Below are 24,233 nucleotides of genomic sequence, written 5' to 3' on the forward strand. Positions count from 1 at the left end.
ATAATTAATTTAAGAATACTACACTGAACTATACTAAAGAATAGAGAAAGGATACTTACAGAAGGCTAGAAAATAATAATGAAAACTCGTGACTCCTTCCAGAGTCTTGACACAGCTTGGCTGTGATTGGCCATTGAGTCAAAACAATTCACATGAAACCCATGAAGTACGCACCAGTTGGATAAACAATCTCCAACCACATTCCATAGCAGCAAAACACAGGAGAAGCAAATCAGATAATTATTGTTTCCCTTTTTTCTCTGAGGCTTCTCAGCTTCCCAGCAGCAAAACCCTGAGTGAAGGGATTTTTCCAGAAAATGTGACAGTGACAGGTGCAGGAGATGAGGGCTGGGGGATCAGCATCTCACCCTGCCCCTTCCCTTTCCCTGCTGGAAAGCTGCTGACAGGGATCCACAAATAACTGATAGCATGAAGGTACCAGGGAGGAGGGTGTTTTTGTAAAGCAGAACGCAGGCTACTTAAATAATGAATTAAGAGGCATCAAAAATGCCTATGTAAAAGGACAGAGAGGGAAGGGCTGATATTTTAGACTATGCTAGACCACAATGAATAAATTATAAGAAAGGCTGAATACTTTACTAAGTATAAAGATGTCAAGCAAAAGAAACCACTCTTTTCATCCCCCACTGGGTCCCAAATGGAGACAGAGCTGAGCGGGCTCAGCTGGTCTGTGAGGTTTTCTTTCCATGTACATTTTCATCTGGACTGAGGCATTTCCATTTAACAGCATCCACGCTGTCTTTAAGCCTTTCACACCAGAGACAGGCTTGCTTATTTTTCTGACACCGCTGAAGTTCTCCCAGTCATAACAAACTAAGAACACCCAGGCAGTGTGACAGAGATGAAGTGATGGGTAGGAGGCACATTTCATTGTGCTACCGAGGCCTGGGTGCAGTAATTGGTGAGGAAACAATTGGGAGCTGTCAGCTCACAACACACCCCTGGTGCTGACTGCTGTGCACAGCCCTGGATGGGTAATGAGTGATGGCCACCGTGGTCACCACTGCCCTCTCACTGTGCCAGGCTCCTCCCAGAGCCCTGAGCAGCACAGCCAGCCCTCCCTATGCCTCACAGCCCCCTCAGTCCCTTCCTGAGCAGCACAGCCGGCCCTCCCTGTCCCTCACAGTCCCCTCCTGCCTGTCCCAAGGGCCAGGTTCCTACACCTGACACGTGAACATGATGAGGATTTTAATTACCTGCAAGATGCACAACAAATCAAATGCCAAACAGGCAGAGCTGCCCGCACTTCACTGCACGTTCAGGGTCTGTCCATGATCCTCACCTGACACAGATCTATGGAGAATGGCTGAGAGATGATGAATTGTACAGTCATTTACTGACCTTCGTTGTCCATGGCAGCCTTCCCACAGGATCTGCCCAGCAGACAGTTCTGAACTGGTGTTAGTCAGCATGGAGTTCTTCAGGTTAGAAAGGACCTTTTACATCATTGAGTCCAACCATTAACCCAGCAGTGCATCAGTGAAAGCAAAATGAGAGTTTAGGTGTTTCCTCACATATGACTCAGCCCCCAAAGCTGACGAGGGACAGCTTGCATCACATCAGCCTTGTTTCAGTGCTTCCATCATGTTATAAACCTCACCTGCTTTCCACCCTTCTTGCAAGGCAACACAAACAATTCCTACCCTGCATTAACGTTCACAGCTCGTTTTTATTTTGCTCAGCTGCTGAAAGCTGTGGATCAGATGTCAGGCAGACAAATCATCTCCCCTGGCTTTAGCCAAGGCAAAGGGATAATGCTGGACACCACAGCCCTCCCCTGGGCAGCCAGAGCCCTCTGTCAGCTCAAAGCTTCCCAGAGCTGCAAAGAAAAGTCAACCAATCCCATCTTTAGTGACGAGCTGGGGGATAAATCTGGAAAGGGGGCAATCTGCAAAGCTCAAATATTTTTCTTTAAAAACAACTGTCTTCGTGGTGGCTGCTTTTTAAAAATAAACAGAATAACTACTCCATCATTTTTCAGTATTTTGCCACTATTTTTCAAGTGTCTGTGGCCCATATTTCCATGACACCAGGTGCATGTGCACACAACCACCCTTCCTAGGGAACTGCACTGGGGAAGTGATTAGGCAGTGGAAGGTGCAGGATATATTGCACGGCTGGGTGATGTGCTGCATGAGTGAAAATCAAGACTTTGCAGCAAAACAGGAATTGCATTAATTACTAAAAGGTGACAGTCTGCCACAAAGTGGTTTTGGAACAAAACATGGAGCAGGATTTTGTTACAAAAGATTACCAGAAAATAATTTTCCGACACCAACTAAAGAAAAGAAAAACTGAAGAAAAATACCCCAATATTATGGAATCTGAATCATCCTAGGCTAAAAGCTAAAATCCCCATGGATTAATTTTTTGCTTCTACAAACAGGAAGGAGGAAAAACAAAACCATGACTGCAGGATCAGTTGCTTTGTCGTCGGTGAGCAGGTTCTGCATGTGAAATGAGATTCCCTTTGAGCGTTGGGAAGGGCTCTAGTGACACCTACTGCACTCTGCTACAATAGGTGCAGAAAGCTCTCCTGCCCTACCTGGGAATAAGAATGCACTGGGACAGGGTGTCCCTGCAAGGCAAGGGGCATTTCCAGCCTGCAGGGACCCCCGAGGTGAGGCTGTCCCCTGCCAGCCTGGCTCTGGGGCCAGGGTGACCTTGCGCAAGCACTGAGACACCAACACAGCCCCAGCAGTGCCAGGGAGAATATGGGCAGAGCCAGCAGATTTCAGCTTTGAAATGGGGATGATCAGCGCGGAACTGTGCAGTCTGCAAGCCAGAAAAGAGCTTTTACATCGAGTCCAGCCTGTACCCCAGCATTGCCAGGACCACAACCGAGCCCTTGTGCCTCACCTGTGTGTCTGTCCAGCCCCCAGGGATGGGGACTCCATCACTTCCCTGAACAGCCCCTTCCAACATCTGACAACTTTTGGTGAAGAAATTTTCCCTAATATCCATTCTAACCCTCCACTGGCACAACTTAAAGCTGTTCCCTCTGCTGCTGTCCCCTGGGAGCAGAGCCTGACCCTCGTGTCAGGGAGCTGTGCAGAACCAGAAGGTTCCCCCTGAGCCTCCTTTTCTCCATCTCCATCAGCTTTACCAGTGATGACTGAATTGGTAAAATTTCGGGGTTTTTCTGCATGTTTTCTTCACTGAGACTGTTTCTATCCAACCTCGACTTTATTATCAGCTCGATCTGGAAAATAACTGATGCATTCTCAACTTTCTCTTTTAAAATCCTGGTTGAACGTCATCTTTTGTTCAGTTTTCAGCAAACCCAACCCTCAAACACCTGGCAACCAAAATTAACATTTCTGACACTCTTTTGTTCCCCGGTGATGGGGGAGCTGAGCTCCAGAGAATTGATTTCTCACCCACTACTCAAAAGATCTCTGCACTTTGTGTACTACATTAATAAGTACTTTTCTAAAGGCCAAAACAAGGTCTGATTTGAAAAAAAAACCCAAGTCAAAAGAACAATGCCACTGTAGAAGTTATACATATTCAAAACAAATTTTTTCTCAGTAATAGTGCAATTTACTTTCTTTTTTCTACTTCTCCTCCTTTTTGATTTGCCATGGAATGATTGGAAAGGGAAGGGAAATCAAGAAAACATAAAAGAAATTAAAAGATAATTTGTTATTCGAGCTTTATTAACCTATCCAAAAGATAATGGTAACAACAAATACTTAATGTCATATCATATATATCTATATATTATTCATTATATTATATTTATATACAAAGGTTATTTTTGTACTTTAGCTATATTATATTCTCATATTATAAAAATATTTCAGTGTTCCAAGAGAGGACAGCAGCCAGTAAAAAATTACACTTGTGGATGTGCTGTCAGCTCTACCCAAGCCTGGCAACATCCTCTTCCATCCTCCCCTGCCCTTTCCTTCATCTCTCCAGCACAAATCCCAGGTCACCACCCAGTTTTCCAGCCCTGTCCCTTCTCCCCACAGCCCCCCTGGTCAGGGATGCTGCTCCCCTCTCCTGGCTCAGATTCAAGGGAGTTCAGGACCTTTTCTTTCCCCCTCCTGCACCCCCCTGCAGTTTGTGACATGAATATTTTCACTCCCTTATTTTTGGCTCTGTCCCAACAAGGTTTCCACACATTTCGCTTGATTTATAACCACATTCCCAGAAGGCTCCTGAGCTCCAAGCTTGAGAATGACTCTCTGCCTGTTTTACCCATCTGAAACCTTACACTTGTTCCTCTCTCATCCTCTCTCTCGCCTCAAACACAGAATGCTGCTTTCAGCTGTGCAGTTGGCACAGTTCAAACTGCAGGGTTTGGGTGGGGCAGCTGGGCTGGGCTGAGCCCTGGCACTGACTCAGGAGGGACCTGACCCTTCTGAGCAGGGCTTGGGGTGGTCTCTTGGTCTGAAAAGCCAGGTGTCTGCTAAGGAAGGCAGGAGCCTCTCTTGAAATGTAAAACGTAAACCCCCTCCCTCCAAATTACTATAATTTTAATTACTATAATTCATTATTATAATATTATTATCATTTTGCCATTTAGGGGCTCTTAGGCAAAGATATGGGAATAGGAATAAGAGTTCTTTACTAGGAAAATTAAAAATACAAATGTAATAGCACAAACAGCAACAAAAAAACCTCTGCCAGAGTCAGACACATGCCCTGGCCCCCTGTGTGTCAGGGGGTGGCACAGCCCCATCCCATGGGGGCTCAGCCCTTCCTGCAGTGCCAGCTGTGCTGCTGCTGGAGCAGGGATCCTGCACAAGGGGGGAGTTTTCCTCTGCAGCTCCAGGGCTGCTGCAGATGGGCCTGGGCTCCCTCTGGCAATGCAGTGGGATAAGGCTGTTAAACTGTTCCAAACCTCAGATTGTATCCAGGTAGGAATGCTTGGCACCTCCCCTGGGCGGAGCATCTCCCCATGGGATGCTGGAATTGGATCAGCCATGCAGGGACACTCACTGGCCATGGACAGCAGAGATCTCCTGGAGGTAGGAGTGGGTGTGGGAGAGATTTTAAAAAGTGCCCACCTGGTTTTTACAGGTGTCCCATTAGCAGCAGATAACTGCCCCACCTCTAACAGACAATAGATAATAGAGCACACACCAACACACACCCCCAGCCACACCTTGCATTTGCAACCTGAGACAAGTGGCGCCCTGGAGCAGAGGCCAGACAAGATTAAGGGAATAAAAGCAGGTAATTACTAAAGGCCTTCAATAGCTGCACCTTGGGCAGTCCAAAGCCTCCAAGAGGGGCTACAGCCAAGATGGATGGTTCTTCAGACAATTATTAGTTTGGTCCATTTACATATTTTACTCCCCAGTTTACTCCTCCCCAATTCACTTTTGGGTGTCCTTGAGTTTCAGGCCTAGAGGGATTGTTTCATCTGACCAAAATTTGAAGACAGCAGTTAACACTCTATATGGAGTTCAGAGTTATACACTAATGCAGTACAGGATTTGAAAAATACCAAAGCTGAAATCCTAAGGCATCAGTAGCACCCTCACACCCAGGCCTGAGGTGAGGACCTGAAATGGAAGAATGAGGAGAGTTCAAGGCTGAGCAACAAACCCCAGCCTTCTGTGGGCATGTCAGAGCCAAAGCCAGAGGGGATTCTATGGCAGTTCATTTATTTCAGGCAAAAAGCCCAATCCATGAGAAACGTGTGTTCAGAGGAGGGGAAGTAAGAGCTCAACTTAAGGCAAACACTGCAAATTGAAACAATTATTCAGTGTTGAAGTCAAACATTTTACCCTTCTGAGCACAAAAAGCTCTCAAGGAGAACATTTTCTTCAGTTTTTCTCCTTAAAAAAAAATTAGGATTAAGAGATATGCTAAAGCCTGAGCTATCTCATTAATGGTACTGGTAAGATTAACAGCAAGAATTAAACAATTCCATTATTACTTAATGGCTTTTAAAAATGTATTGCCTTAATATTTATAATCAGACCCTTTAAGATTAATAATGCTGACTTGCCACCTCCCCATCACAAGCCATTTCTCACACTTACCCACTGGTGAACTTCCACAGAACTCTCCAAAGAAAGAAACTGAAATTACATCTGACAAATTCTAAAGTAAAAAGGAAAGAAACTACATGCATCCATAAATTATCTTTTATTCCAAATCCAGCTCTTGGTTTACATTGTACAGGAAACACAGGCAATCCCAAAAGCATCCAGGACTTGCAACATTACACAAAGTCCCAAAACTGAATTCATCACACTGATGCCAAGCTGCCCCTTAGACTCTAAACTTAGGTAAACTGGAGAGACCAAAAAAAAAAATTAAAAAAAAAAATCAGAAGTAGCAAGGAACAAGAGTCCCATGGTCTGTTAGGAAAACTTAACCCAGAGCTATATCCTACCTGAAGGCTCATGGATTCCCTCAAATTCCAACTTCCAGACAGACCCAAGATGGTCCAGATGCTCTTCAAGCCACAATCCAGATTTCTGCTGTTGTCCAAGCTCCCTCAGGATTTATTGGCAAAACCCAAAAATCCAACCAACCCTCCTTCTGCTGCCAAGAAAATTTTGTGCTATTTGAAAAGTTAATCAACACAAACAGTCTTTTCATCCTGGCAATATTAAACCATAAAGGCTGAATAACATGTTGGCCATCAACTGTTGACCCTGCACTCAAATTTGCTGAAACTGGTGAATGCTGGCAGGATATTTTGCCCTTGGATGAAGTCCCTGCAGCCTCTCCTCCACACATATGTTCAACCATTTGTTTTAGTGATGACTTGAAAGAGCAGCTCCTCATTAGCTGCTCCTGTGCAGACTCCAGCACTCACCCACTGCCTTCAGCAGCATCACCTGCACCACAGGAAGTTAAATATATACAAAGATTTTCACAAACCAAGCTTCAAATGCCCAGCACTAAAGCCAGCAGTGCAGGATGGCACCATCACCTCTCAATGATTCTTAAGTAAATAAACCTGAATGTCACTTTGGACCCCAGAACATCAGCTTGTCATGGCAGGAGAAAGCAGAGACATGTGGCTCCATACAATTAATAGTATTTAAAACATTTGCCTCTAAAACCTGGCAAACTACCAGAAATTTTACACTTTTTTTTTAAATTTAAAAAGCTTTTTATTAAAAAAATTATATGCACAGTTCATAATTAAATGTCATCTTTCCTTTGACTTGGTTTCATTCAAACACAGACATTTTACTGGCTTAAGTTTTACACAAATCCCACAAGGTAAAAACCCCAACAGACACATACAAATACAGGAGATGGTATTGCTCAAGGGATTTTTTCCCCCCACCTCATATTAAGAAGTGCAATTTTGCTTCTATGGTCCTTTAAAGTGAAACAGTTTTTTCCCCTCAGTAAAACAACACTCTCCAGGAAGAATTGCACCACATACACAAAATACATGAAGGTCTCAGCTCTACCCAGCTTCCCCATGCACCGATTCAGGTCTGAGAGATCCATGTGAAAATTGTGCTTACAGTAACTCATCCCTAGCAGCACAGACAGGGCAGTAAATGCACCCACACTCTGTGAAATTGCTGGGGAAGGGAAGTCAATACCATCTACCATTAGAGCACTGAAATGTTTGTATTTACCAGAACTCTCCTGCTTTTCCATACAAATGTGTGCCTGCCCGAGCCACCTGAAATGTGTGAATGAACTGCAAGTCCAGCATGGGGATACATTCCCCAGAAATCCACAGTTTAACACAGAACTCTAGGGTTTTATCTCACTGAACTCAATTCTTCTAGACATCCTTCTGGCCCCACTTAAGACAAAAGAACTGCTATTTTCCCCTCTAGAACATCTCAGCTCCAGGGGGAATCTCAAAAAGAACTCAGCTTTGGTTTAATATTCCCTTCACTGAAAACAGTGAACTGTGCTACTGGCTTTGGAAAGATTTCATTTAAAAAGTTTTCTGGATTAACTCTTCAACATTTTGAGGAAACAAGAATATTAAAAATTAGGCTTTTAGTGACTCCAAGAACAAGGTTCCTCATCAGTTCCTCTCCTTTCAGCTGCAGCTGAAAGACACTCTACACATTTTATCATTTGTTGTTAAAAAAACTAGAAGGCCATTCCCTTTAGAATCCTCAAAAAAATCAAGTTTTATTCCAATTTGCTCAAGTTTTCCAGTGCAGAGTGCTGGTTTTTGTGAAAAAGTAGGAAATACCCAGATCACCTGAACTTTTAAGTACTCACTTAGGAAAATATTTACCTGCTCTGAGACAGAGAACTGACTGAGCCTACTGTGCAGACGTCTTGCATTGAAGCATTTATAACTACAGGGACAAGAGTCAAAGTTTATATTTAAATGCAAAATCATAAGACTGTGCTCTCTACTGTGAAAATGTTCCTAAATTTAAAGCAGAAGCTTGCAGTGTCTGCTGACCCTGGACCTACCCCAGAAAACCTTACATGAAATGGGTGGACATATCTTGGTATAAAGAGCATTTCAGAATCTGGAATGTAGAAATACAGTGCAAAAACCAGAAATAGTCTGAAAAATAGCTTTTACATATCAAAACCTCCCAGATTAGAAAGGAATTATAAAGTAGAGGTATGATGCTAAGAAGTTGTCTGACAATGAACAATGGGTTCTTTCCCTCACACGGGGAAATTTATTTTTTTTTATGGGCATGTAGAGACAGGACAGGGGGAAATGGCTTCAAACTGACAGGGAGTGGGTTTAGATTGGATACAAGGGATAAATCCTTTGCTGTGAGGGTGGTGAGACCCTGGCACAGGTGCCCAGAGAAGCTGTGGCTGCCCCTGGATCCCTGGCAGTGCCCAAGGTCAGGCTGGATGGGGCTTGGAGCAGCCTGGGACAGTGGAAGGTGTCCCTGCCCATGGCAGGGGATGGAATGAGATGGGCTTTAAAATCCCTTCCAACCCAGGCCATTCTGTGATTAATTAAAAACAATATTTCAAACAGAAGTCTAATTTAGAATTCATCATGTTTTACCCTAAATGGCCACTTTGAATGCTGTGAAACATGATTTGCAGCCAGAAGCACCAAATACATAAATTCTTCCACATCAAAGGAGTAGTTTGTAAATTTTGGATGTTCTCCCAGTGTTGGGTGGTGTCCCTAGAAAAACAAGATGAGGACTTTTAGACAGAAAAGATCAATACATCTTCCATTCAAAAAAGCAAGAAAAAAATCGAGGATCTGCCATTTTAATTTATTATTTCTGATCCACTGATCTGCTCTGAAGCAAAAGAATCAGCAAAGGAACCGCATAACAGCCATGCTATGAATGGTTCATGGCCAATTAATTTCATTTCTCTTCTTCCCTCAACCATTAATATCAAATGATTTCTTAATCTGACCAGGGAAGTTAATTTGGCCTAAAGAATGAATATCATATTTCAAATACCAGAATACAGGTAGGTAAAGCAGGATAGCTGTGAAGTCACCCTTCCACTGCAGCCACCATTACCTGATCCTGAGGGAATACTTTATTCCTTTTCCTCCAGGTGATGTAATGAATGCCCCTCAGCCTTGCCAAATCCAGGTAACAACGTTCATCTTCACAATTGTATCTAGGGACAGGCAGAAAAAACTTATTTACCTACAGAGGTTATGCTGAAGATACCAGGGTGAAACAGGAAAAAATTGAAATGTCTGTTGTCCAGTTGAAGGCACCAAAACCACGGACAAATTCAGAAACAACAGCCAGGGCTGCCTTCTGCTCTCCAGATGTGGCCTTGGAGGCAGCTTGAGGCACATCTGCACGTCAGACATGTCCCTGTCCAGCTGCAGCAGCTCTTGGACAAGAGAAAAACAACTCCTGAGTTTCTGAGCTTATTTGGAGACTGGACAAAACATTTTTGAGCCAAGCCTATGCTGCAAAACACCAGATCTGCAGCCTTCCCACAGCAGAATTTCCCAGGATGGAGAATTCAGAGCCCTTCTAAGAAGCATCCTGGATTTCTGCTTTGTTCTGTAGATTGGAGTGTCTGCTGACACCCCTACTTTGTGACAAAATATGTTTTAAAAGGAAGCATTTAAAAGAGAAATGTAGGCAAAACACAACAACACAAAACTGACCTTGGCCAGAAAGCTGGTGCTCATGTCCTGAGCAGAAAAAGGAGAATAATGAAAACCTCCTTGGGGGTGCTAGCACATAATCAATTCATATCAATAATAGCCTGGGACATGCACATAATCAGTTCACCACTAAAACATCCTTAGATCTCAGACTGACCAGGCAGAGCCTGAGCAATGAGGTTTTCTCACTGTTTGCCATTTTCCCATTATATTTATGCCATGGAAGATTAAGAAATCACAGGCTAAGCCTGTATGATATAATTACACTGTATTTTATAATGAAAGCTTTCTCTGTTTTGATCCCCAGGAGAAGAGGCTGCCAAATATGAAATCTAAACAAGGCTGCAAGACAAACACTGATGGTCAAATACCAGGAAGGGAGAGGCTTCATTAACACACAGCAACAAACAGGAGCAGTTGTGTGTGCAAGGGAAGGACAGACAGACTTACAGCTCAAAGACAACAGCCCAGTCTGGCAGAAAGAGCAGGTGGGTCAGGCCAGCTCCATGTATCCCAATGAAAATATCAGAGTTGTGGGTAATTCTCAATTGCTCCGAAAATTCAAGCTCCCTGCAGACAACACAATAAAAGTGGTTAAAAAAAAAAAAAGAAAAGATGATGTGGCAGCTCTATCCACCCCAGCAGAACATGGGGAGAGCACAAAATTGGCTAAAAGGGAATACTGGAAGAGAGAACTGATTTTATAAGGAACAACACTAAGGATCACAAGTGCTGCAGCCAGCAGTAACTCAGAATGGAAGTAAAAGAAATGCAGGCAGGTTTCAAAACTTCACAAGAATTTGTTTCAAAAATACTTTGGTCAACTTAAAGTTTTTGTAAGTTTAAGGGTTTTTCTTTTTACTTGCCTTTTAAAAAAATGCATCACTTAAAAAAAAAACAAACCAAAACTCACAACAAAATACCCCAAACAAAACCTAAAAACCCAGCATAAAACACCTCTTTCTGAACTGCACTCGGGGTAATGTAAAATACACAAATGAACACTCTCCCACTGTCTCTGTTTGGTGAGAATGTCTCAGTGCTGCTTGTTTCTCACTCTTCCTGCATGATTCAGGACAGCTCCAGGTGGAGCTGCTGCCATCTGGGACAGGCATTCATTGTTTGGGCACTTCTCCTTCAGTCCATTTCTTCCAGGCACAGTGCCTGCTACACCTGGCACCACAAACTCACCTCAGGTGGTGTCCTCAGGGGCCACCAGAGCAGCAAATAATCAGAGTTATTATTGATTACCAAGCTAAGGCTCATATAAAATAAGACACTGACATCATAGAAGAGAAACCCCTGCTCACACAGTTATTGCAGAGTAAAATGCAAAAAGGTGATGGGAACACAGCTGGCCTTGGGAGAGGGAACAAAAGGGATTTCCAGCCTCGTTCATTCAGCTTTAACCTGAGCCTACTAGCCCTAACTAGTGCATTATGGGATGGCTGTGCTCCACCACCTCACCCAAAAGCATTTTTCCTTCCCAGTCTTGGGATTTTGCCAGGTTAGCCCTGGGGACAGACACAGCTGGCAGCAGCCACAGGCAGCAGGAGCCTCCTCCACCAACTCACTTGTACTTGTAGTCCACCACCTTGACCTCCAGCGTTGACACTGTTTTCAAAGCATTCACAAGCTGGGGAGAATAATAAAAAGACAAGGATTTGGTGTCCTCCTTCAGTTAATTGCTCCCTTGCACTCCTGACCTGGTGAAGATAAAACCAACTTCTGTCTTTGCCATTTTACCAGAACATCAGAAACCATGAGCAGCAGTGGAGGCATCAGTTGAGGACAGCCCAGCAGAAAAAGCACAAATCCTTTGCTCTGTCTGCTCTGCCACTGAGCTGCTGCATCACACCAGCCTCAGTTTCTCCCTACATAAGGTGGGGATGATAATCCAAATTCATTTTTGTCAGGCTCTAACAGTAAAGAATGAAAGCAGGTACTAAAACATTAAATAACATCATTTTACCATGAAAGAAGCTTTTACACAAGTCCATAAGTTGCATGATTCAAAAACATAAATCAATATGAAAATTCATTATGTTCTGAGCGCACAAACAAAGGCTTGTGCTTTTCAATCTGCAGGCATTACAAAGGGTTTTGTTAGACTTCAACACTGGAGATGCTATAAATAAAAGGAATAATTTGAAAGTGAAATAATTTCATTTTATCAGAAGATCTGCAGTGTCTGTTTGCTCAGAGGAAATACTTTTAGTATTACATTTGTGGTCTTCCACTGGATATTTAGAAAGGGCAGCAAGGGTCAGTGTCTGGGGTACAGAAATGGAGACTGCCTAGAAGACATTTCAGAACAAATTAATATAAACATTGGACATATTTGACCAAGATTTGCCAGAAAATAGATGTCTTGGCTGTACCTGAAAAAACCATCAACCCAATAAGCAAAATTTAACTTCTAATAAATATTTTTTAAAGATACAAAGGACCACACCTCATTCTGGTTTAATATTTTCCGGTAATCTGTGCTGCGGGCGAGGATGGTGACTCGAATTTTCCCATCCTAAAAAGAAAGAAGCAGCGGTGTATTAGCTAAGAGACAGCCCTCACAAGAAAAACAATCCCAAACTCTTCCATTATTACTTCTGGCAATTATTTGAGCAACTAAATATGCTCCTTCCACATGTAATAAATGATGTAACCACCTTAAAATGCACATCGTATTTTCTGACAGATTCAAAGCATCAAAAACTTTGTGAAATTTGGATTATTAACCAAGAACTAAATAGTTTCTCAAAGATTTCTTTTATTCAGTACAAAAGAGCCTTTGTATTACACATTATCTGGCAATTTTTGAAAGCAGCTTTCTGGATGGCTTGTGCACAAGTTCCTTGGGAAAAAAAATATTTTACTCCTATAACAGCTCCTCCTTTTACCTCTTTTAATTAATTGGACTCACAGGAGCGAGCGTTCCAAGTGAAATAAAGAGATTTAACTGCATGGCTCCCATTAGTGTCAGCAGGAGAAGCATAACCAAATGCCTGTGCAGAGCTCTGAATGTGCCCCTCAGCAATAATTTGTGGGCCTCTCTCCAGCAGACACTTCAACTAGCCCAGAGCTGCCCTGGCCACCAAGGCAAAGTGCAGAAACCATCAGTGTGAGCAGCAGAGAAGCCCAGAGCAGCCAGATGGTGCTGGGCAAGCATGGAAGGAGCAGGTTCCTCTGTTTCCAGCTCTGATCCCAGCTCAGCAGTGTCCAAGGGGGTTGCTAAAGGGCAAGCTCTGCTCTGCTCTGCAGGATCCCCACTGCTGCCACATGGAACTCGTGTCTGACTCAGCTAGGAAGGACACAAAGGGCTCCAGCACAGAGAATGGACACAGGGATGAGACCCTAAGGTTGGAAGGAGAATGCTCTAAAATCTGTCTTACAGAAATAAGACATAAGGGCAACTTCCACAAACATACACAAATGTTCTCTGAAGGCCTTAACAGGGAAAACCCAAGCCCTAAACATCACAGGAAAGGACAAAAAGTACACAGGTACACCCCCACTCCCCACTGGGTTCAGTTTGCTACTGCTGTTCTCTGGCAAGAACCACCAGCTCCATCCTGCAGCTGCTTTATGCAGTTGTCACACCTTGGGTCCTTCCTGGGTGATATTTAATCTGTGTAGCACATGCTGAGAAAAGGCTCTGAACAGCCCCGTGCCGTGACAGCCAGAGATCTGAAATTTAAAAAGGAACTGTTAATATGCTGGGTTATTTCACTCAGAAAACTGAGCTCTGTGATCAGGTTTTTAACAATCTTGTGGAACAAAAGCCCAGTATCATGCACTGTGCTATTCACTGCAGCACAAGTGGCACTTTCATTTAGAAGGAAATATAGCTCTAGTGCTAGAGCCTGAGTGTGAGAGCTAATACCCTCAGGGAACTCTGACTGTGTTTAAGCTCTTGTGCTCTGCAAAAATACCAGTTAGTTCACAGTGCCCACCCATTAAAGGGGAAAATTTGCACCTCATGAGCTGTGACACAGGAGACTGCACACAACCAGCTGGAATAACTTTAAAATCCCAATCTTTAGGGAAGATCATTCCTGTTTGGAGTTGGAACCTTCACTGCAGTGTATTTCATCACAGTGGAGGGATTCCCCAGCTCAGATTCTGCTCTCCAGGTGGGGATGGATGGATGGATGGATGGATGGATGGATGGATGGATGGATGGATGGATGGATGGATGGATGGATGGATAAAGGCACTCACCAGAGGGGTGTTATAGAACAATCCATAGCGCATCCGAGGCAGCAGAGAGAACACGGCTTCCTTAAAGCACACCTGGAAGGGGATCACGAGGAGTTACACCCCACTGCTCCTCCCCAGCCCATTCCCTGCCAGCCCTGCTCCTAACGAGGCAGCAATTACTGCTCCTGCCAAGGACAGCCCGGCTTCCTCGGCTGTGCCAAGGAACAGAACAAAGATCCCAAAGGAGCTCTCCTCTGGGACGAGCAAGTGTGGGAAGAGGTGATGAAAACGCCCCCAGGCAGAACAAACATGGACTAAAGAGAGGGAAACCAGTTAGGGAGTTTAGATTAGATTGAGGAGGCTGAAATGAGCTCTAAATAGATGCAATTTTTTTTGGTGTAATTTTTTTTTTTTTTAATTATAAGCAGCAGGAATGCCAAGAGTTACAAGGGGAAAGAAACAGCTCAGAAAGACCATTTGAAAACCCTTAACTTCAAATGAGAGTCCTGCAGAAGCAAAACCCATTCATAAATACCACCTCTGAGGACACAAAAGTTAGGTCCATCTATATAAAGGATAGACACATCACAGAATCAAGTTACAGTTCTGTCTCTTATTTCTAAGGTAGAATACTCATATGACTCAAATTAAACATGAATGGTAAAGTATTAATGCTTTCCTCTGGAGCACCCATTACTGCAAGAAGCTTGAGAAATTGTCATATTTGCTCCCTAGTGACCATGAATTAAAACAAAATAGAGAATTCCATACCCTTTTAGAGTCAAAAGTTTTCAAGTGAATTATTTCATAGTCAGTAAACGCCTTCCATGTCTCACTGAACAGGTCACCGTAGCCATATGAACTCTAGGAGGAAAGCAGAAAAACCAAAGGTACAACAACTACAAAAATGCACATTGGAACCTCTCTTCATGATTTACAGGCCCTGTATATGAGTTTTAATACAGTTAATATGTGCAACACCACCACAGGACCCAAGGCAGCCTAGCACAGAACACAGACATTACACAGCACCAAACTCTGTGTTTGCACTGGCAGGTAACTCAAATTACCTCCCAGGTGGTTAATTTTTAATAAAAACTTCTACAAAGTAGCAAACTAGACAATTTCTTCAGTAGCAGATTATAATTTCTGAGTTAGGAGTGAGAATTACTTTTCCCAGAGACAACAGAACACAAGTTAAATTTGAGGTAACACAAACACAGGGATGGTAGGAGGCCTGAATCTCAACTCCTGAGATTTAAAAAAAAAAAAAAAAAAAAACCAAACAAAAACCACCTGGGAACTCAAGTGCAGCACCGAAGTTGAGGTAACAAGTCACAACAAGCTTGTTTTGCATTTGCCTGTTTTGGGATTGTCACTTGCATGTGGCACATGTATGACAAACTGAAGGCAACGATCTGATTTGATGGAACAAACACCTGGGGGTTTCTGTACAGAGCAGTAAAAAACTTTCATTCTGTGGGGAGCTTTTGAAGAGCCATCAGCAGGGGCTCCTGCCTTCCATCTGTCACCTTTGCTGCCCATCCCAGGGCCGAGTCACCACCTCTGGCTCTTGGAATGCAATTAAATGTGCCCTCAGTGGCCCTGGTGCAGGTTCTCACTAAAGCTTCTTTTCAGCTCTGGGGCTAGCTCAGGCTGCTTGGAAAGTTGTGTAGAAACATTCTAAATATGAAATTTGAAACTAGGACTACAAATGATAGCAGGAGAGAAGAGATATCTGGTGAGATGTAAAAGAATCTAAAGGGCACCAGATTTCCTTTGGTTCAAGAGGCCTTCCTCATGCTCTGCCATTAGGCATTAATAAATCTTACAATCCAGACTCCCTTCTGGCCATGTATTACAAGAACTGCTCTCCCAGATTAGAAGTGGAGAACTGATGAAAGCACCACTTTCTAACCCTCTCTGCTCTCCTTAAAAATGCTTTATAAACATTTCTTCCCTGCATTCACAGTGATCTGCACACCAACACCCAGTGGAATTCCTACTCATTTTCTGCTTTGTTTAACCTACTAAGGGCATTGCTCTTTAACAAGAACAGTAGGTAGGAAGTATGGCCAAATCTAATTACATCAAGTAAAAAAAAAAAAAAGAGAATGAATAATAAGCTCAAGTCCACCTTTTGATGAGCACAGACAGTTCATCAGCAGTTGACTGGTGCCATCACCTGGTTTTACATAGCAATGATCTCCAGCTGCCTGAGTAGGTGATGCTCATTTAAATTGATAATAGTGTGTCACTGCTTTGAATGGTACATCTGAAAGAGTTATTTGATTCTGCCATATAAGACAAAGAGTTGCTTTTCAAAGTAATTTGCAATGCTGTCTGACACCTGATCTTTTCAGAAAACCATCAGAGCCGGATTAACAGGTCCTGTGCAACACCTAGAGAGCTCACTCATCTGACAGATGGCACTGATTTTAGCTTTAAAATACAATAGAGATAGGGAAAAAATAGTTTCTTCTAGCCAAACAGGTTTCTCATTAAACAGCAAGCAGGGGATATTTGCAGTTCTCTATTGAAGTTTAGTTGTCCTAGCACTAAATGCTCAGAGAGAAAACTCAGCAATTTATGATCACAAAACAGGTGTGGGACAGTGACATATTCAAGAACTGTTATTTCTGGACCTAATTATGCACTTTATCTGGCATATTACAAATTGCCCCGTTGTTTTTTGTTTAGTTTAATACCCTCCTACACAACTTAAATATTGTCCAATAAAACAAATAATACTCAAACACAGTAATGGTTTCAACTCAGCAGTACAGCAGAAACAGCCCCACTTAAAAACTTGTTTTATGTTATCATGGCAATGTGAGAGGTGACTGAGGGAAGTAACTGCAAGAAGGCTACTTAAAGAAATTAAATATTAAACTCTGTTTTAATATATATAAGGATTTCATTTAGCTGTTTTCTTTGCTAGAGGCTGCACATTACTGATTTACAAACATGCAAGACTGCATTTTTTTTAAATATAGAACAAACATTTGAGCAAATCTACTTCAATATTCCAAGAGAAAAAACCCACAAAAAACCAGTTAAAACTTCAAATTCTACAGATCAGAAATACTGATCAGATTATTTTTGAGGCCACACCAAAAAAAAAGGCATAACTATGTGCTAGCAAAGATGAGCATTCCAACAGCACATGGTTTATCATAGAAAATCTGTTCTCTAACTATTCTCTAATGCACCTACATTAAAAGGATCCAGAAATTTATCAGTGCCACATGGCTGTGGCCACAAGAGAGCTGAGGATTGGCTACCAAACCCTTCATAGCCTCTATAAAGCAGAAATACAACCCATCACAAACATGTTAAAAGGCAGAGCAGACTTACAGTGTCCCACATGACTATGTTGACATCAGTACTGAAGGAATTATTGATATGCTGGGTAATGTAAAGATTGACAAAATCACAGAAGTGATGGTACATATTAACACCTGGAAAAGAAAGAATTGTTAGCAAAACACTGCATTACTTGCTCCACTTTTATTGGTTTATGCATTTTTCCTGGTTAGCATCCTGCATTTTATATTAGCTTCCTCTGCTTCTGACTCCTTGGATCCTCCTAATACAGGACATCTGTATTAGGAGGATTCAAGGAGTCAGAAGAATCCTAAAAAAGAATGTCTAAAAGGAAGGAATCAAGGAAAGAAATCTGAGGTAAAATGTGGGTTTAAAAAAAAAAAACAGAGTTAGAAGAGTGGCCAAAAGAAAGAATAAGATGAGCTTCATGTGCTATTTCTCTTTAGAGTCTGCAGCTGCTTTCTGAAGGATGTGAAATGATCTCCTGCTTTAACACAGCCCAGTCAGGCACAGGGAAACATGGGAAGTGGCCTTAGGACAGCTCTGGTTCTGCTTTAGTGGGGCTGAGGGAAGCTCTGAGACCACAGGACAAACCTGCACTTTCACACCAGCCAAAGCCCAGGTCATCCCTCAGGTCCTCTCTTGTCTATTCTTGGTGCACAAAAATGCCCATGAAACAGAGGAGAAACAAAAAAAAAAAATAAAGATACCAATTACCTGCATCTAATTTCATGAAGTATGTTGGCTTTTCAATAACAATGTCACACTTCCCATCTTCTAGAGGCCTGAAGTCTAATGCAGTGAATGTCTGGAGTTCTGCAAACCTAGAAAGATTCAATCACACAGAATATGCTTTGACATCAACACACTTAAACCAATGTACTTCCTATGTCTCAGATTTAGCAACTGTCCTTCCAGTCCATTTCAGTTAACAGGACTGCTGAAAACTGATGGAGTCTGACAATTAAAATTATTTGAAATTATAATGGAATGTTCTTCAGGGCTTCTAGAGGTTAAACACTGCCTTTGATCTCAGGAGTGAGCAGCACCTTTGATCTCCAAATCAAGGCAGCAGGGATGTAACAAAGAGCCTCAGAACCTGGATCTGTGGCTTCACCCAACTTGATCTGCCTTGCCAGAGACACTTCAGTGAGATTTCCATGCTTTGGTTGGAATAATGAATGTAGAGGCAGTATTTATTGTTCCTGCATCTAAACAAGGATGAGCAGCTGTGATGACAATAGCAGGTAGAGGAGAAAAGTCTTCCTCCTCTGCAGCAGTTCTTGACTTAAATTAAACATCAATGAAAAATGGGGGAAGAAAAAGAAAATAAAAGCAAAGCATAAGAATGAATTATTATAGGGACCTTAATGGCTCCAGTTCCTTCATCAATTAACTGGCAAAGGTTCAGCTTTGAAGTGCTAACATGCAAACTGTGATGCTCTGCACCTCCTACTCAGCCTGTGGACTCAGCCCACCTCACACTCCCAGCCAGGCTCCCTGGGAACCCCAGCACATCCACATCACCCTCACCAAGGGCTGTGGGAACCCCAGCACATCCACATCACCCTCACCAAGGGGAGGGGAACCCACACACAAGGGCCAGCCTTGGGCATCTCAGCAGAAAACAATCTCCCCTTCCACACCCAGATCAGGCACAGCACCAGCACCTGGCCCAGAAAACACCTGAAGGTTACAGCTTCCAATTGCAAGGTGTTTTCACATCTTTTGCTGCTGCAAGTGAGGCAGGACACAATTACACACGGTGTGGCTCAGACTGTCTGCAGAGATGTAATTGCCAGAGGTTTCTAATGTCAGCTCTCAAACTGACCCCAAAAGGAGCAAGTCTTTCCTCAGTATGAAATCCCCTACACACAGCTGGTAATGCCAATGACAAAAATAAAAAATAATTAGCAAATAAACTTGGAAGCAGCCCTGACAAGAGATTCTTACCAAGACTGCAGAGGGCTCTTGCGTTGACCTTCAGCCAGAAATGCTTGAACATCAAGGGTACAGTGACCACCAATTTCTCCCTTCTGGAAAAAGTCTTCTTTGAATCTAAAGCAAATTAGAAAAAGTCTATCAGCTTTTCTGCAAGAGTGCCCTGCAATCTCAATTACACACTCAAGCCAGTGCTACTTAGTCTCAGTTCAGCAAGGCACTTCACATGTATTTAAACCTTGAGTATTTTCCTCAGTCTAAATCAAGAATTTCTCACAACCCCAAATAACCATAGTGGTGTCCTTGAAGGTGTAGGCATCATCTTAGAAAGCAGCACTAATCCACCCAGAATGTTATTAAGAATTATTTACACATTTTCACATACCCACATGAGTAATTTAATCAAATTTTGTTTCATGACAGTGATGCTTCACTGTTATGACAGGACAATCACTGGTTGGAGTTCTTGTTTGTTTCTAACAATTTCTTACTAAAATTTACCTCAGATTCACAACCCACTTTGCTACCCAAGGATCTTACATGACATATGAAGAGTGAGATGTAGGAACAAACTTCCTGAAAATACGTTGCCAGCTAAAAGCACTGTCTAAATTAGCTTTCAGGGCAGGCTGTGATGATGGCAAAACCCATTCTGAAGGGTAAGATCAGTCTCAGTCATGAACCAGACCAAGACACTGACTTCAAAGACAAGTCAGAGGGTCATGCCAGCATCACTGGCATGGTTTTTTCATCCAGTTTCCAATATGTAGCTTTTTAACTTGAGATGTGGAAGATCCAGGTTCAGATCTCTCCTCAGTCACTCAGTATCTAAAAATGCAGCTCCTGGATCTGCTATAAGGGCACAGGAAATGTCTTGGTTCCTCTGACAAAAGCAATTGTATTTTGCACATCATCTGATCAAGGAAGGACATGACTGAAGACACAGAAAGGTCTTTCTTCCACCAGGGAGGATTTCCATCACCCATCATTATTCCATAAAAGTGAGAACTTGGGGTTTTTACACCACCAGCAGCAGCCAGCAATGAAGAGGGGCAAACCTTTACAGGGCTTCAGCAACAAGCCTCTGATCAGCACTGAAACTGCTGGCAGTAAAAAGTGAAAAAAGTAAAAGCCCTAGCAACAAGCAATCCAGCTTTGTTAAACCAATTCTCAAATCCTTTTCCCTGCCATCTCATTTTTGCTATAACCCAGGCAAATCAGAGACCTGTCGTGGTTTCTCTTCACAGCTCGTAAATCGATGTACAGGTTTGTTGCTCTGCAATGCTGAAGGTACTGGGAGCAGGTCAGAGATGAATCCCCCTGTTAAGAACAAGCAGAATCCTGTCAACAACAAAAATTATTTTTGAAAACAAGTGCGAAGCATCAGATCTGTCAGAAATACCTACTCTTGCTGCAGGCTTGCAATGGGTTTTCACTTCACTGAGCCTCTCTTGAACATACCCAAAGTCTGCTTGTTTCCAGAATATCTGCTGGGCTGTCTCAATGTCACTTGCCCTGGTGTGTGAAGGAAAGAGGAAACAAATCAAGGTTCTGTTGCTCAATTCTAGTAATAACTTCAACAGATCACATTTTTCCACTGAAAGTGGAACAGAGGAACCAGACAGTTATTTTATTGGCATTTAAGATGCCAAAACAGGAAGCACTTATCAGCTGCATGTAAGTGAAAACATCAATGACAATTTAATTTAAAGCTATTCTCCCCTAAAAGGGTACACATTTTTTTCTACATTTTTTCCTCTGTTTTTAAAGCTAAGAAAGGAAATACAGCTATTTTAGGACTCTGAATTCAAGGCTACATCAGAATAATGAAAACATTCTGGCAGGAAGCATTTCTAGCAGTATTTTCTTCCTTAAAAAGTTAAATTTTTTAAATAATGTTGAAAGGCTCATTATGCATAAATACACAGATTATATATATCACACTTTAAATATTACAATAATGCTTGCTTCACTGCTATATCAAAGTGAGCACTACACTATTTTTTTACCATAATGTACAGTAGACATTTCAAATTAAACTTACCACCCAGTTTCAACATAATCACACACTGGGTAACTGAACCTGTTCTCTGATCTGCAAGATTTCTCATAACCCCAGCAGGATTTTAGTTTCTTCAAGTGTTTCTGCAACACAGAATGACTGAATCAGGTTTTGCAACAGGAAAGTGGGAAATGACTTAAGTAAGTTGTCAGCTTTTAAATGACATCTTGCTCATAAATCTTGCATAAAAGGCTTTTGGTTTGGTCTGTTTTCAAACAGAGTTTGAGAAACAACACCCAGATTCCTCATGCACAGCAGAGGCTCCAAAGTGGACACACATGCACATCAATGTTACTCTTGTCTTTTATAGGTTTTAAGACAAATCCTTTCCCTGACTAATTGGCAAGGAGACCAATTAACCACCATCTTTAACTGCTGCAACAAACCACCCCAACAGGACATTTGAACAAACAAACAGGAAAAAAAGCAAACTTACTTTATATGGGCAAAGAGGATCCTGCTTACAGATGTCAGCAACATGCTGGTTATTGTGCAGAAAGTAGGGGATGTGCTCATCTGGCAAGTTGATGGCTTTGTAGTTGTAGAATGGCTCTTCCTGAATGTTTGGGGATTCAGTAGGATTTCCAGCTTGGGAATTAGCCAGGATTTCTTGCAGTAGCAATCCAAACACAAGCAACATAAACATGGCAACCTGTGAGTTCTGTACTTTATAAATAAAATAGAAAACAAAACAGGAATTAACATATCTGCAGCATTTCAAGCACACAGGACAAAATTCAGTCAGAGCCAGACATACAGTCTAAGGATTTGTACTTGTATTTCTGGGGTGGTTTCTTTTTCCTGTGAAGACCAAACTTTCACTCAGAGGCCAGACTGCTCAACCTCAGGATTATCTTTGAATCATTAGTCATTGAATGTTATTATGCACTACAAACTCCCAGTCAAGCTAAAATGGGTGTGTTTACTTTAGCTAAATGCCAAGGGATCCTGAGAGTTCAGTGTGGAAACCAAGTATAGAGCATGTAACATCCAGTGAGAAGGGGAAAAAAGTACAAGAGCTGGGGGGAGGGGTGAGAAAAGAAGGGTTTTTAGTTTTAAAATAAGTATGAAAAAAACACATTCTCCATTTTGAACTAATAATTGGCTGAGGGAAAAATAGGCAGACACAAATAGAGGGTCACAGCTAAGTCTTACAGGATGCCTGTTTTTAGTGCTTAACATCACGTTAAAGAAACTTGACTACTGAGTATATTCTATATATAATTTTATACATAATAGAAGTGTATTTATATACATACACATGTACACACACAGGCCCACACATCTGTATGCCCTAAAGCTGACTGCATTCCTTCCTGCTAATACAACCTCCTCACCTAACACCCCTGCTTTGAACCATTAAACTTCCTGAGGAAAAGAAATGTATGGCCTGTATCTAAACTCCACCTTTTTTGGCGTTGTAATTTGCTAAAATTTGCATGCTTGCTTTCAACTGAGGCCTTTAGCAAAATTCCTACGATACAAGTAGTTTTACCTGTTTGGTTTGAGAGGAACCGCTTCAGCTTTCCCAGGTACAGAAACCTGGAGTGGGGGAGGAAGGTGGAGTTAGGTATGTCCTGAAAAAGGAGATTTGCTCAGAACACTGTCCTGCTCCTAGGGACACTGTCCTGCTCCTAGGGACACGTTCCCAGCAAGGAGAGCAGCGGGCATTGCGCTGACCCGGCTCTCGGGTCCCTTTCCCCGCACCCAGCCGGGGCTCGGGCAATTTCACACGGATCACCTCTCCCATCACCAACCCGGCGGCGGCCCCAAAACACGCGGCCCTTCCCCACCCCTGGGCGCTGTCGCTTGGGGAAGGTGTGGGGAAGGTGCCCGGCATCCTGTGCCAGGCCGTGCTGGGTTCTGTGACAGACCCAGAACCGGACGCAGACCCGGCCCGCTCGGACCTGGTGCCTGACCCACGCTTGTCACACCCGCGCTGGACCCGGCACGGCCGCCCCGCCCTGCGCTCCCCTGCCCCGGCACAGCATCGCATCTCACCGCGTGTTTCACCGCGTATTGCGCCGCGTATCGCACCGTGTGTTTTACCGTGTGTTTTACCGCGTATCTCACCACGTATCTCACGGCGTGTCTCAGCCCCGCCGGCCCCGAGGAGCCCCGCGGCCCACGGGACCGGCCGCTGCTCCTGTTGGGCGCTCGCCGCCGGTCTCAATCCTCATGTCCGGGGGCAGCGCTCGGCGCGGCCCCGCCGGGCTCCGTGCGGGTGCGAGGGAGGAGCGGGCGGCACCGCCGGGACCGCCCCGCCCGGGGCGGCGGGAGCCGGGCAAGGAGGCAGGGAGGGGAGGCAGGGAAGGAGGCAGGGAAGGAAGGCAGGCGGAGAAGGAGGAGCCGCCGGGCCGGGGCGGAGGCGCAGCGCCGGGCGCGGGTCGGGCTCGGCCGGCGCGGCTCAGCTCAGGTGGGGCCCGCAGCGAAGGGCACCTGCCCGCGGGGAGCAGCGGCGGAGCAGCCGCTCCTTCCTTCTGCTGCCGGAAATTAAGCGCTGCCGGCCCGCGAGCGGCGAGCGCAGGATGCGGAGGAAAAGGGCCTTTTCCTGCCGCGGCCCGGCAGGAAGCGCAGGCTCCGGCACCCCATTGTTGCCGGCGTCCCCCCGAGCCCGGGCCGGCAGCAGCGGGGCCGGGACGGCCGCGGGCGCGG

At 43.6% G+C, this 24,233-nt stretch overlaps 1 protein-coding gene across 7 annotated transcripts; it reads right to left on the minus strand.

Annotated features, from left to right (window-relative positions):
• Positions 1-6,000: 6,000 nt before the first annotated feature.
• On the minus strand, positions 6,001-24,055 carry EOGT (EGF domain specific O-linked N-acetylglucosamine transferase). Of its 7 annotated transcripts, none has more exons than XM_030956965.1 (17): positions 23,652-24,055; positions 23,074-23,120; positions 22,015-22,239; positions 21,561-21,661; positions 20,923-21,031; positions 20,742-20,836; positions 19,529-19,633; positions 18,293-18,399; positions 17,606-17,709; positions 15,020-15,112; positions 14,270-14,341; positions 13,649-13,735; positions 12,507-12,575; positions 11,626-11,687; positions 10,502-10,621; positions 9,441-9,543; positions 6,001-9,088 (listed from the first exon to the last, which is right to left on the minus strand). In XM_030956965.1, the coding sequence occupies exons 3-17, from the start codon at positions 22,222-22,224 to the stop codon at positions 8,942-8,944; spliced, it is 1,584 nt and encodes a 527-aa protein (XP_030812825.1). In that variant the 5' UTR covers positions 22,225-22,239; positions 23,074-23,120; positions 23,652-24,055; the 3' UTR covers positions 6,001-8,941. The 7 variants fall into 7 exon arrangements, with proteins under 7 accessions (XP_030812825.1, XP_030812824.1, XP_030812830.1 ...); XM_030956964.1 differs by having other exon boundaries at positions 22,015-22,244; XM_030956970.1 differs by having other exon boundaries at positions 23,074-23,155.
• Between the last annotated feature and the right edge of the window lie 178 nt (positions 24,056-24,233).

The sequence above is a fragment of the Camarhynchus parvulus genome, chromosome 12 (assembly GCF_901933205.1).
Source record: "Camarhynchus parvulus chromosome 12, STF_HiC, whole genome shotgun sequence".
Classification (NCBI taxonomy): Eukaryota; Metazoa; Chordata; class Aves; order Passeriformes; family Thraupidae; genus Camarhynchus; species Camarhynchus parvulus.